The sequence below is a fragment of the Rhinoraja longicauda genome, chromosome 11 (genome assembly GCF_053455715.1).
Source record: "Rhinoraja longicauda isolate Sanriku21f chromosome 11, sRhiLon1.1, whole genome shotgun sequence".
NCBI classification, from domain to species: domain Eukaryota; kingdom Metazoa; phylum Chordata; class Chondrichthyes; order Rajiformes; family Arhynchobatidae; genus Rhinoraja; species Rhinoraja longicauda.
Window position 1 is genome coordinate 47,585,394 of NC_135963.1, and position 12,748 is coordinate 47,598,141.

The 12,748-nt window shown below is 41.1% G+C and overlaps 1 protein-coding gene across 1 annotated transcript in view; it reads right to left on the reverse strand.

Annotated features, from left to right (window-relative positions):
- Positions 1–10,716, reverse strand: part of lamc1 (laminin, gamma 1) — a 177,071-nt gene extending 166,355 nt beyond the window's left edge. Inside the window, exon 1 of the mRNA XM_078407589.1 lies at positions 10,235–10,716. Coding sequence (XP_078263715.1) covers positions 10,235–10,679 — 445 coding nt within the window. The 5' untranslated portion in view covers positions 10,680–10,716. The remainder of the gene's footprint in view (positions 1–10,234) is intronic.
- Positions 10,717–12,748: the final 2,032 nt, after the last annotated feature.

Consider the following 12,748-nt stretch of genomic DNA (forward strand, 5'->3'; position numbering starts at 1 on the left):
AATAATTGAAAAAATATCGTTCTTAAAAGTTTATTTGGGCAATTTGTAATTGTGAAAGTCCCATCTATGTTCTTTAATGATGAGAATGAAAATGGGAGAAGTGGCAGATGCTAGTCTTTCATCTGGAGATGATGCTCATCTAGCAAATCTCATACTCCGATAATTAACAAGAAAAATGTTTGTCATCGTGTACATTGCCCTTGACTCATTTGCTGCATAAAAAATTTCATCCATTTCAGTCATGCTACAATGGCCAGTGTTCCTCTAAACGTTCCCTACCTCACTCAGTCTGTGTACTTCAAATACTCCTTCTGACATCAGGCCAAAATCAAGACCTTATGGTGTCCCTGTGTTTAACATCCTTTACCAGGGTCCCAAATCATGGCATTACCTTCCTCAATTAGTCTTTCAAAATTTAAGCTAGGTATCAGCTAATCAACATTTCCCAATACAACATGCTTTACACCACCCTGCCGTAACATGGTCAAGATAATAAATAAATGCCAGGAGAGCAGGGAGAAGTAAATAACTCAATTTATCATTACTTGAATGCACAGTTGAAATGACAGGCATGGTGTCACATGCTCAAGATATTTTAATAATATCTATGAGCAAGCCTATCTTTAAAAAGTTTAACATTTGTTACAGAATGTAGAATTTGCAGTCAGAGATATCTAAACATAACCAATGACTTTTTGAAAAATATCTGAACTGTACTGCCTGTTTTTCACGCTTGTATCACAACTGTAAACGGTTTACACCTCAATTTAATCCGCAAGTGTAACCCCGAGCTTCCAGATGCCTGTCAATTTAATCCTCAATCTCACTTAGACTCAGACTGCTCCATCTTTGAATTCCTGCCTTGTTCTAAAGAATCCCAACACAAGCTCGGGGTACCATAACATATCCCCTACCAAGGCATGTTGCAGCTCTCCAATGACAAAAGACAATGAAATGTTCTGACTTCCTACACCAAAACATGCTTGCAGACGATTCAGAAAAATCAAAATTATTCCAAATTCAAATGCTACTGACACCCAACTGGTGGAACTCAGTCAGAAAAATCCACAACAAGATCCCTTGGGGTTTCTAGAGGTTACATCATCAGCATATTTCCTGACTGCGTCCTTGAGGAAATGCTGCACCACACTGATAAAATCCTAAAAAAATACAATAGTAGTAAAAACATTACATCATACTCAACCACACGGACACCCAACTTTGTCTATAAAACAAATGGTCAGATGATAATAAACAGAGTTCAATAGCCAGAGTGTTATTCAAAACCAGAACTGAAGTACTGGTCTAATTGGTAAACTGTCATGGTACAAAAGTTACCTTTAATTGTCAATTCAGAAGTGTTGTTTGTTCTTGTATATTACTTTTGAGAGACAGACAAGGGGGAATTGTATATTACTTTGAGAGACAGACGAGGGGGAAATCCGACATCTAAACCTGATAATTCAGGGTAGGGTTTTTCTTTAAAAAATGTTTTTTTTGTATATTCACAAAATGACAAAAAACATAAAAAGGGCAGATAGCCAAGTGATAATTCCTAGCCATTTACACATTTCACAAACTCAACACAATACTCTAGTGTAAAAAAATACCGAGGATGCTGAAAATCTAAAACTAATACAGATGTGGTGAAAAACATCCATTAGGTCAGGCAGTAATTATGGATTGGAAAACAGACTTAATATTCCAGGGCAATGAACTGTCAAAAGGACACTCAGTAAACTTTTAGATAGTTTGTAAAAGTATGGAAGAAGAACTTCTGTTTATTGCTTTGACTCAAAATCAATTGAAAGTTAAGCCACACAATGGGAGAATACTAGTGACTGCTTTTTAAGGATGCCCAAACTGCCTTTACTGAAAAACTTTAACCTCTGGAGTCATCATGCCAAAGATAATTACAATTTCTTGCTGGATGAAAAATTTGCCCTTCTGGCAATACTTAAACATGAACCAAATACTTTCTGAAAAATATCAGAATTGTGCAGCCTTTTAATTTTCACTAGACTAAGTTGGGCCCAAACCTCTCCTGCATTGGTGCAGCACCCTCTCCTCCCCCACTCCCCCCTCCCTCTCCTCTCCTCCTCCCCTACCCCCCCTCCCATTCCCATTCCATCCCCCTCAACCCCCCTTATCCTCCCTCCACCCCCCTCCCTCCCTTGGAGATAGATTTAAACTTTAAAATGTGAATAACTTAAAAAATATAACACCGATTTCAATGAAACGTCTTCCATTAGCACCAAAGGGACGACGGTGAAGGTGGGCGTAAAATTGTCACAAAATCGTGTACCGTTTTGGCTGTAGTTCAGGAACAAACAAACAAACGAGAGATTTAGTATATAGATGTTCATGTCAAATGTTATGTGCAGTTATGGCAAAAGGCAATTCACAGATCTCCCCCCCCCCCCCCCATCCCAAGTTGAAACAAAATCATTGCTTTACTGGTTTGATATACTAATACCTCAAATAACCTTTACTACAATGGTCTTTTGAATCAATAAAGGGCAAAATAAAATTTAGAAGAATGGGGGATATTATTGGAGCACAAGATTCGAAACGGGCATGTCAGTGACTTGTCCACTCGAGGGATTGTCTCAAATAAATGGTCATAATTTTAAGGTTATGAATCTCTGGAGTTCCTACCCCAGACGATTGTGGAGCTAGGTCATTGCAGGTTTTTCCAAAAGCACATAGGCCCTTCCTGTAGGGTCACGAGCCGAAACATCAGCCATTCCTTCTCTCCAGAGATGCTGAGAGTTACTCCAGCATTTTGCGTCTACCGGAGTACAAATTAACCATAAATACTCCTAATTAATATATTTTAAAGCAGCATTTTCTTACCGCTACGAAGCAAAACTGGAAAATACGGATGAAACGTAGGTCTGTATATACGCAGCAGAACAGCCGGCGAGAATGTTTAGCCCTTGCGACCTATTGCCGGCGCATGCTGACTCGAGATATCGAACTTGCTTATTGTGGATAGAGAAGCTAGGCAAGGTGTATGCGTGTATGCAGTAACATCTTTACAAGCTGCAAGAGATGTTAGACTGGAGTATAACTGTCGAGGAAATTTGAAGGCAAGGTCCAATTGATTGCTTGCTAACCTGTGTATGTCTTTGCCTTGCAAACCACACTTTTCATGAGTCAATGGCTTTTTGAAGTTGATGACAAATGTTTAATTTGACATACAAATTTTGAGATGTTTCTATCCTAATTTATTTACATTTGTTCCAGAGCAAATATTTGGTTATGTTAATTTTGGCTTAACACCAAGGGCTTGGATTTGAGAAAAGCTGGGTGTGGAGGGGCAAAAACAAAACTTGGTTGATGAAGTAAACTGGCATAGCTTTGCAATTGTTTTCTAGTCCATGATAGTGAAGTAATACTGTTGAAAAAAAGCTGCAAGTCTGGGTTTTACCTGTCATTTTTTTCCTGTTCCTGGATGAGGCACCATCTTGGATGTCTCTTTGGTGGTTAATAAGCACTGCCTTGTAACTTATCATTAGTCTTGCTGCAATGTTATATGGGTAGCATTTTATTTGGGGACAGAATTTTGTTTGTCCTTCATCACTAAGCTTGTTGAATCACCACCCCCCTTCCCCCCCCCATGAAGTTTGAAAATAATTTAATATAAAGTTTGGGAAAAAAATATTCTGGTAAATTTTATATCATCATTATGTCCACACAAGAAAATAGCAGGAGTAGGTCACCAGGCTTGTCAAGCTTTTCTTGGCATTCAATATGATATAAGATATAAGATGATCTGACCCAGGCCTCAACTCCCTATCTATGCCAGTTTCACATATTCCAATTCCACAATCTTTAAAAATGTAACCTGACGGAGAGGCACCGACAGGCTCAATCCACACAGCCAGCGCTGCCGAGAGAGTGGTACCCGGGACAGGCGGGCATCTACCTCCCAGACCTGTCAGGTGTCGCTCCGTCAGGTTACAGGTGTTGCAATCGGAAACGCGCAGCGGGGGAGTGATCGAGCGAGCAAGATCCAGACAACCGGCTACAGGGAGCCAGCGCTTGCAAACACAGCCTCTGCTGGCACCACCATCCCCGGGAGCGGCTTAGGGGTGAAGAGGAGCGAGGTTTGTGTGGAATGAGGGTGAGTTTGTGCAGCGCCCATGTCTACTCTGGGCGGCGGCACAAATGACATCGCCTGGGGTGGGAGGGAGCTCTGTAACCCGCAATGAAGCACCAAGCGGGGGGATTTTTTAACGTGTAAGAAGGAGCTGTAGACGCTGGTTTACACCGAAGATAGACACAAAATGCAGGAGTGACTCAGCGGGCGGGACAGGCAGCATCTCTGGAGAGAAGGAATGGCTAACGTTTCAGGTCGAGACCCTTCCTGTAGGGTCTCAGCCTGAAACGTCACCCATTCCTTCTCTCCAGAGATGCTGCCTTTCCCAGTAAGTTACTCCAGCATTTTGTCCACGGGAGAACAAATTAACCATAAATACACCTAATTAATATTTTTTAAAGCAGTATTTTCTTACCTCTACGAAGCAAAACTGGAAAATACGGATGAAACACAGGTCTGTAGATCAGCTGGCAAGAATGTTTAGCCCTTGCAACCTCTGACCTGCGCATGCTCAGTCGAGATACCAAACTCGCTTATTCTAAATTGTGTTCGGTTTATCTCCATATCACTACACTCACCCACGTATTATTTTGCTCATTCCTTGCAGTTTCCCTGCATTCCCTGCTCAAAAAAACGCCACTCTTCCTCCAATACCTGGCCTCAAAAACAGTTCATGATTGCACATAAGAGACTGCAGATGCTATAATGAGAACATTATTTTGCCTCTTTCCTCCACAAACCAGAACAAAATACAACTTGTCAAGAGGGTTGGCAAGTTAAATAAACCCTGTAAATTGCAATTAGCATGAAAGCAACTGGCAGAATCAGAGAGGTGATGGGAATATGGAGAAATCTAAAAAGGTTTGGTGTAAATGTGTGCTCAATGGTCAGCACACACTATCTGTCCATTCTCCACCCAAAACCCTTGGCCACCCTCCATTTTACCTAATCTAAGTATAAACCCTGACAATTGAAGCGTTTGATCATTGTTTGCTAATCCCAATGTTAAAGGTCCCCTTCTATGTTGTGCAGGTTCTAGAACTCCACCATTATTAAGAGTGCAGTTGAGGGATAAGACGTCCAAAGTGCACGACTTCTGCCCAGCAGTGAACACTGACAAGCACAAAAAAAAATCTAATGCACTACATAACAATAATTGGAATCAGAGCAAAGAAAAAAGTTGGCTTTCTATTAGGTAGCAACTATACCAAACAATATGATTGTGATCCAATGTGAGAAATAATCTTCAATAAAGAATTGATGGAAATCAAGCTATTCTCACCCATGCCACCTCTGGTTAAATACAGAATTAACACAACAATTTGAGATCAGCATTAACCAATGTAGTCGCCAACTTATCCAGAAGTAAACATCAGTTACTAAATTCCCACAAAATCATAACCTGTCACAGTACTGGAACACTGTGCACATAATCTTCATTTAAAAAATGTGTGGTTCCTAAATTAGTGGTGTTTCATTTTACTGCATACTTATTCAATTCCCTAACACAGGCCAACAGGTAACAAACTGCCCTGAGCACACCCAACATACAACAAAAAACAAAAAGGTTTCTCACAGGATATTTATCAACAAAAATTGCCACCAAGCCATAGAGGCTTTAAAGCTAGATAGCCAAACGTTCAATCAAAGATATTTTTAGTCTTAATCAAAGAAAAATAGATAGAGGTTCAGGGACAGGAAGATAGATAATATGGTTTCGACAGCTGAAGGCATCATGCAACAGTAGACTGGAGAAGCTCGAGAGGCCAGGATTGGAACAGTTACAAGTTAAGCTTTATTGCTACAATGCTCAGATAAATTATATTAATCACTCAGGAAATAATAGATATTAACCCCAACCGAAGTAATTTAAGCAATGTGGTTTATATTAAATCAACCAATGTGAATTTAATCTGGAGAGAAAATGATCCTATTAAAGATATCCAATATGTACATCAATCCCTGGAGATTTTCCATCCATCTCAAGCAAACGATAAAAATAATCGAATGTTTTGTTTAACTTAACAAATATATCAAATACAGAGCCTTAATTACAAGGACAATTGCCATTTATCCAACAAAAGCATAAACCATGTACCACATAACAAATCCAATTTACAAATGTTAATGAAATTTGTTTAAACCATTGACAAAACCTCAGAACTAGATTTAAGGAATATTATATGATGTATCGATCAAAAATGAATGCGATTTAAAAAGCAGCACATTACTGATAGCAGATTTCAGTCACGAAACAGCAAAGCCTATTCTATTTCAATAATGAACTACCAAATGAATGCCCATCACACATTTCAATGGGATATACCAAATGAAGAACTGATTAAGATACCATTTGTTTTACATCTTTCATGCACGCATAGTTACTTTCATTGTTAAGTAAACTAAATAAAACCTGAATGAACGTTGATATTCCACGATATCCTAATTTAAACAGCATGATTTTCTGGTTTCCTGTGCCTTTCACAGCAAGACATTCAATTCATTGAATACAAATACCAACTTATTTCTCACACACAAGTCACTGGTATATACAAGTCATCTGTTGTTATTCAACTAACTGGAAGAGCTTACAAATGTTATAGCTGCAGCTTTACAGCGGCAGTGCCAGATCCATCAAACCAAGTGGAATAAAGCCTGAGATTTGGTCAACCTAGCAGGAAGTGTAATGAGAGTGCCATTAGCAAATCCCAGTCAATTTACCCAAGAACAAAATGGGAGCTGTAAAAAAAACTTGCAGGTCTAGCCTGCAAAGGCACATGAACATTCTGGATGCAAACTATATCCCAAAAGCAACATTAGTTCATCACAAAATGATTTAACAACCACCTCAGATTTACCTTATCTCAAACCATGCAAATTGGTTTATTTCTACTAGTTTAAAGCACAGTGATTAGTTAGCAGGGCCAAAATAAAGTTTTCAAAGTAGTTTTAAAGTTCAAAGTATAGTATTTAGTTTTACTGATTATTAAAGCTAGCTTTCAAAGCAACAAGTCTGTACCAGTTCAATATTTTTTTCCTTCTTACAGCCATTAACACACAACTTGACCTCCCTACTCAACCCACCAGGTACTTTCTCTACATTTAGGTCCATAACGAGCCAGCAGGGCAAGACACAAACAAATGGTGAACTTGCATTCCAATTGTCTTGCAGAAGACATATTACATATTAAAAGGATGAGAACAAAGTCACGAGCATATTTTATTTATATATGACCATTAAAAGGATTGGAAAACTGATTCTTTTCCACAAAAAAAGGAATTAAATGAACCATCACCAAAGAGGAGAAAGGAATCAGCAACATTCCCTAGTGACCATATAATCCACATCTTTCATGTTCCAACACACAAAAAACTTGAATTTACAGTCTTTTGTAGAATCAATATCAAACAGCATGAAAATAGGACCTTTGGCCAAATATATCCATTACTACCATTGAGCACTTACTTTTTTCCATCTTGCATTCCCATCAGCTCTGCCATCAGTCCTGATTTTCCTATCACCCACCTACACCGGGGGCCAAGTTACAGTGACCAAACAGTAAATCTTTGGCATATGAAAGAAGGGCAGCACAATGGCACAAGTCCAGTTACTGCTTGTGAGAACCCTGCATATTCTTCATGACCGTGTGGGCTTCCTCCAGGTGCATGGGGTTCCTTCCACATCCCAAAGACATGCAAGTAATAGGCCACTATAATTCCCCCTAATGTGTAGATAAGTGCCATATATAATATGGGAAGAGTTGATGAGAATATGGGGCAAATTTTTTTTAAATTATTTAAATGGGAATTTTTTTTAGTGTAAATGGGAACGTGATGGTCAGACTTTTAGTGGACCCAGGCCTGTTTTCATGTGGTGTGGCTCCATGAACACGAAGCATCCAGGGGAAATCCAGTCACATGGAGAATGTGTAAACCCAACAAACAGAACCATGGGCCAAGATTAAACCCAGTAGCCTGGAGTTGGGGTACAGTGCAAACCGATGCACCATGCTATTTTGTTGAAATATGAGATTTTATACTATTGATTCTATCAAGTCTTTTGGTTATAACATTTCTAAAAAAGGTGCAAATAAATCGAATCAAGTAATAATAATTAAAAATTAGTTTGGTCTTTACCTTATACAACATTGTTATTTTCATTCATGCAAACACCTTCTCCTGCACCACTTCTATGAAAGCTTTCTCTCTTCTGGCAAATTGTAACATGCAGTACTGACCACAAGTGGAATGTCATTATTCTCAGAATATTATGAAATGGATGAGCAGATTTCTTAAAATAATTAAAGTAAATGGCCCCAGGTTTTGAGATTTATTGACAACATGGAGTTATATTAATGAAACAAAGACAGATTTTCACGGCAGGCCTCTTTCACACCAATAACCTCAAGAAGTAAACGGTATAGATCTTAATTAAATAAACTTTCACTCATGCAGAGGGAGGTGTGGTAGAGATCAAAGAGCAGAAGGGCGATAGGGTTAGGGGTGACTCATAATTATAAAAGTGATTAATTATGCAATGTTTAAAGTTCGTCGGAAAAGGAAATCTCTCCGTGGGAATAATAAAAATGAGAGCCTCTGCCTTAAATCAAACTCGATGACCAGAATTCAGTGTATTGTAAAACTGGTGCCTTAAACCAAAGAGCGCTTGTGAGCCAAACATTGTGACTTAACTGGCAATTATCAGCTTTATATTGACGCGACCCTAAAAGTCTCAGCTGCATCATAATTCTCAAAGTGATCACGTGAAGATGGTTTTATTTAAATTATGGCGATAATGTCATGTTAACAGCAGTTGCCTGCGGCAGTTGAAGTTGTCCAAACTCGCCCGATTTAGCCTTTCTCGGAAGCCAAATGAAAGCGAACGTCTCAACCAAAATTCTCAACTCCTTTCGCGCAGACTAGTGCAAGTCAACGCAAAGGGACAATCTGCCAAGTCCAATTTAAGATCACGAAGGAAGGACGTGTTTTGAGAAAAGGCACGACCACCACCAGCGTGAGAACGGAGGCCAGGCAGGGGACATACATCGTCCATCTACTGTAAATCCATGTAACCAATAAAAGTCCAACCAGCGCAGATTTGCAGCGCGAACAAGCACACCGATTGTACAGTTTGCTCAGGTTTACAGGAGTTCCCACCCTAGCCTTCCTCCCTCTTCTATTATCCCGTCTATTTAATCTTATCCTCATTAACGTGCGGACTGCAACCAAGCCGGCACTCCCTGGAATAAAATGTCAGCTCGCTCTCCCTGTTGGCCCGTCCGGCTCGGAATTTCCCCTCCTTCCCATCCACATCTAAAGTATTGACAAAACTCGCCGCCTAATGGTGTAATCAAACTGCGCCATCTTGGAGCAGAGAAGGAATTGTAAAACTTTCCCAGGGAGAAAGAATAAGGGAAAAATAAACTTTTTTTTTTTTTAAAGGAGCAACTCGTGCAGATGTTAAACGCCAGCAAAGCAAAGGCACGTCTCCCCGTGAAGCGCACTTAAGGTGTACAAATGCCGCAAGGCTGATTAAAATGTTACACCCTGGGGGCAGCAAAACTGACTTCACCCGTTCAACTGGTCAGGAAAGGAAGGTATCGCGGCCCAGATGCACCGTGGCCACTTATCATGGGATCGGAGGGGAAACACACTGGAATTATTTAAAATTGTAAGTTACAATCGGCCGACTGAGCACTCCTTTCTGACCTGCATATTCGCTTCACAAGGCTCAACCCTGGTCCACAGAGCGGTGGTATAAGTTTTGTAATTAAACTGAAATGCATGTCTTCTGCAACTCCTCTCTTCCCCTCCCTCCCCTCGTTTTCTACACACCATTTAAACGGGACTTGCCTGCTGACCCGACCCACCTTCACGTGGACTTTAGTGTGGGTGGGATTTCTCACCTTTCCAACAATTGTGACCCGAAAACAATTTCAGGATATTTACAATAATGACAATTATTTTGCTGTCTGCATAACTATTATGGATCCGACACCTTTAATATAAAAGGTTAGAAATTCATTTGCAGTGATTTAAGGATCTGGTGCATTCTACAAACAACTTTTCAATATTAAACAATTGGTCCCTTTTTTCTTTGAGTTTAGGGGGGGGGGGGGATAAACTTACCCAAGTGCAAAGTCAGGCTAATTGAATTGGGGTACTGGATCCCAGCGAGCATCGTCTGACTTTGCCACCAAGTACTATCGGCTTGGTTATTATAGTCGGTCAGGTAGACGGCGCCGTGCTGAAGCCGGTGGTTGTTGGAGTCGCAGGTATGGCAAGACTTGGTAACCCCCGTCACTCCGGTCTGGACACAATATTCTTCGGGAGGTGAGCCGCAAGTGTTGCTAGCCACCACAGTCACGTTGAAAGCGGCGTTGACGAACTCGGGCATGCAGCGCTGAGACCGTGCATTCTCGTCGTAGCACTCGTCCATGGCTGCTGGGCATTGCAACACCAAGCAGCCGAGCAGGGCGAGCCGCAGTCTCCAGTGCATGGTACCGACGGACAGAGGACCTTTCAATTCATTCGGCGCACCTTCCTTCGAAGTCCTGGCTCGTCCCAGCGCCATTGAAGACTGCACATACAAACATACACAAAAAAGGCAACAGGTCCACACCCTCGCGGTGCAATCTGGGACCACACTCCCTAAACGTGACCCACTTCCGCCAATAGAGGGGAGAGCAAAGATGAGAGAGGAGGGGAGAGCAAAGATAGGGAGAGCAAAGATAGAGGGGAGAGCAAAGATGAGAGAGGAGGGGAGAGTAAAGATAGGGAGAGCAAAGATAGAGGGGAGAGCAAAGATGAGAGAGGAGGGGAGAGTAAAGATGAAAGAGGAGGGGAGAGTAAAGATAGGGAGAGCAAAGATAGAGGGGAGAGCAAAGATGAGAGAGGAGGGGAGAGCAAAGATAGGGAGAGCAAAGATAGAGGGGAGAGCAAAGATGAGAGAGGAGGGGAGAGTAAAGATAGAAGAGGGGAGAGCAAAGATGAGAGAGGAGGGGAGAGTAAAGATGAAAGACGAGGGGAGAGTAAAGATAGGGAGAGCAAAGATAGAGGGGAGAGCAAAGATGAGAGGAGGGGAGAGTAAAGATAGAAGAGGGGAGAGCAAAGATGAGAGAGGAGGGGAGAGTCAGGGGGAGCCGAGCTGCACCGATGAGAGCTCAGTCTGAAACCGTCTGACATCCGCCGCAACTTTCTGCCATCGCCGCTCACATCTCCACCGCACTACAACCAGTTGGCATAGAAAACCCCTCTGAATTTAAGAATCGTATTAGTTTCAACAAGGTGCCGATGTTAGCAGAGCCTCCAAGCATGGAATAAATAAACACAATACTGGAAACACTCAGCAGGTCAAGCGGTATCTCTGGAAAGAGAAATGGTGTTAGCGTCTTCCACCTAAAACTTTAAACTTTTTATTTCTACAAATGCCGCCTGACATGCTGAGAATTCCCAGCGTTTTCAGTCCATACTTTGGGGGTCACGTAAACATCCGCACCTTTTCCGAAACTATACGATTTTTAAACGTACACATGTATTTATTTCAGATTTCAGGCTTCGGTAATTTATGATTCTCTTGAGTATGGTACTACAGTAAATATTTGTATAAAGATTTCGGTTGTTCAAATGATGTCCGGATGGAGCGGAGCAATTAATGAATAGCTGGCAAGAGAGATTCTGGTTACGTGTTCGACCATTCTATGTCAGTGTGCATAACCACTCATATTTTGAATCAATAATGTAATGCCTTTAAAGTTCCCACAATAAATGTTACCTGTTTACATTGTCGGACTCAAGTCATTAAGTAACGGTAGCACTGAGAAATTGTCATTGTCAGGCTGTGTCAGCACGTGAAATTTCGAGAATTATAACCTGTCAGTGGTAGTGTAGAAACAGGCCCTTCGGCCCAACTTGCCCACACCTGCCCATTTGTCCCACTACATTAGTGCCACCTGCCAGCATTTGGTCCATATCCCTCCAAACCTGTCCTATCCGTGCACCTGTCTAGCTGCTTCTTCAATGTTGGGATAGTCCGGACCTCAACTACCTCCTCTCCCCTGTTGGATGATCAGATCAGAGTCCATCAAAGTAACGTCTCAAAGAAGTTTGGAGAGATCGATCAGATAAAAATAGAGCAATACCAAAGAAGATACTAGTGGGGATGACCAAAGGCATGCAGGTTTTTTAAAAATCATGTAGAGAAGATTGGGGAGGGGCTTCCAGCAATAGGTAGGGAACCCATGAATGGATTTTAACATGTGGATAACAAATTAGAGATATTCATTGACTGGGAGCCAATAATGAATAGTAACATGGAAATAATAAATCTGTGAGTGATTATGTAGAACAGGATATACTAGAATTTTTCAACAATATTGCCTTCTAAAGAGGAGAGAAGATGGAAGTCGGAGAACACCAAAATAATGATGTCTAGAAGTGGAGAAGCAGGGGTGAGGGTTTGATAACCAATAGAACAATGCGAAGGTGGAAAGATGATTTTACAAATGTGGGAATAGACAATCTTTGTGATCAGAGGTAAAACTTGAGTTTAAAGATGTCAACAACCATCTTTAACCTGAAATTGTGGCAGGGAAGAGGAGTGGAATTATGTATACACAGTTGACTGGAGGAAACTTGCTCATC